The sequence below is a fragment of the Austrofundulus limnaeus genome, unplaced genomic scaffold, assembly GCF_001266775.1.
Source record: "Austrofundulus limnaeus strain Quisiro unplaced genomic scaffold, Austrofundulus_limnaeus-1.0 Scaffold86, whole genome shotgun sequence".
NCBI classification, from domain to species: Eukaryota; Metazoa; Chordata; class Actinopteri; order Cyprinodontiformes; family Rivulidae; genus Austrofundulus; species Austrofundulus limnaeus.
Genome location: NW_013952488.1, coordinates 1,756,799 through 1,758,648, shown reverse-complemented (window position 1 = coordinate 1,758,648; position 1,850 = coordinate 1,756,799). Strand labels below are relative to the sequence as shown.

General features: G+C 54.8%; 1 protein-coding gene across 1 annotated transcript; it reads left to right on the top strand.

Moving 5' to 3' along the window:
- Positions 1-535: 535 nt before the first annotated feature.
- Positions 536-1,850, top strand: lratd1 (LRAT domain containing 1). Its single transcript, XM_014011898.1, has 2 exons — positions 536-731; positions 1,017-1,850. Exon 2 carries the CDS (start codon positions 1,054-1,056, stop codon positions 1,846-1,848), a length of 795 nt encoding a protein of 264 aa, XP_013867352.1. The 5' UTR covers positions 536-731; positions 1,017-1,053; the 3' UTR covers positions 1,849-1,850.

Here is a 1,850-nt window from a genome sequence, read left to right as displayed (position 1 = left end):
TTTATCCAGATTACTTTCTAAGAGTTTCATTCGTTCATGAGATATTTTGCTAACCAGACAAGCAATGACTTCATTGCCTGCCTTTTTGCCTTTTGGTGGTTGGCAAAAAGCATTATCTCCATGGAGAGAGTGTCTAATATACACCATAATCTGGTTATCTAGGTGAAAATTTGTGCGCACGTGATCTGGGAGCCATTTGGGCAACATTTAGCATTACAGATTTGTCAGCTTGTTGTGACATATGCTGCGTCTTAATCCCGCCTGACTGACGCCTCGAACTTGAATGTGAAGTCGCGCTGCTCATGTGGAGACATCTTCAGCACTCTGACAACAAAAACACCACACCACGGTAACAGCCGTCTGCCGGCTCCAGCCACCCCCTGCACGCGCCTGATTGGATCCCCTTGAATGAATGTCGTGCTCCCCGCCGCGGCTCCCATTGGCCCGGGCGGTTCTGGACTCCACCAAAGGGCGGAGCGCGCCGGCAGAGGCGGAGCTCTCCGTGGTACTTAAATGGAGCTGGGCGCCGGGGAGAGGGGTGAAGTGACGAGCTCGCACTACAGCCGGAGCTCCCCGGTGCGTGGTGCGCAGACTGCGTGAGGGGGACCAAAAAAAAAAAAGAAAAAAGAAAAGAGGAAATTGAAGACAGCAGAAGGGGAGCAGAGGACTGTGCAGCCCTCTGTACTCATGGACCATCAGGACATCTGATCGTTTGCTCTGGGAGCGCACAGGTACCTCCTCACTTTTTATTGTTCTGTGCGTAAAAACACCAGACTGGCCTTTTTACGCAGCAGCTTCCAGATGGAAGTTGTTTTTTTTTCTCATCCATGCTTGTGTTTGTGCATTCCAACATATTTAATGATTGACAAATAAGTAATTAAGTCTGTGACTCAGATCTTTCACCCCTGCTTATGTTGCGTTTGAGCGCAAAGCTGTGTCGCTTTGAGTTTTGTTGATAATCCTTCCTTCTTTGTTTGTTTTTGTTTGTTTTTTTTAACCCCCCCCCCCCTCCCCAGACACCGCAGTCCATGCCTCTGCCTTGCCAGGTCATTGATGGGAAATCAACTGGATCGGATCACCCACCTCAACTACAGCGAGCTGCCCACGGGGGATCCGTCCGGGCTGGAGAAGGACGAGCTGCGGGTCGGCGTCGCCTACTTTTTCTCTGACGAAGAAGAGGAGGTGGACGACCGCACTCCGTCCGACTGCGGCTTCACCAAGGACCACAGCCAGACCGAGGAGGAGGGCCCCTTTTCGGTCAGCGAGGTGGAGTACTCGGCGTTCTGCTCCCAGGAATGCATCTTCTCCAAGCTGCGGGAGAACGAGGACCTGAACGTGTACTCGGCCAAAACTTTGCTGACTATGTGCAAACCGGGGGACCTGCTGGAGCTGGTGGGCACGGCGCAGGCGCCCCACTGGCTCATTTACGCGCACGACGACCAGGTCATTCACCTGCACAAGGGCGGCGAGATCCGGAAGGACAGCCTGCTGGAGGTAAGCGGCGGCCGGCGCGGGAGGATAGTCAACAATCGGTACCGATTCCGGCCGCTCCCTCCGGACCTGGTGATGCAGAACGCGGTGGGACACGTGGGCCTGAGGAGCGAGGAGATTTGCTGGACCAATTCGGAAAGTTTCGCCGCCTGGTGCCGCTTTGGGAAACGGGAGTTTAAAGCCGGCGGGGAGGCGCACTCGGCCGAGCAGCAGTATTTCCTCAAAGTGCACCTGTCCGGCAGCGGGGTGCACACGCTGGTGTTCCGCAGCCTGGAGGACATGATCCGGGAGCGGCGGCGCGTGGACGCCAGTGGAATTCTCAAAGAGCTGTCTTTGGTTAATGGCAGCAAAGACTGATC

Coding starts and splice junctions, on each gene's coding strand:
- lratd1 (XM_014011898.1), top strand. CDS start 1,054: ATGGGAAATCAACTGGATCGGATCACCCACCTCAACTACAGCGAGCTG.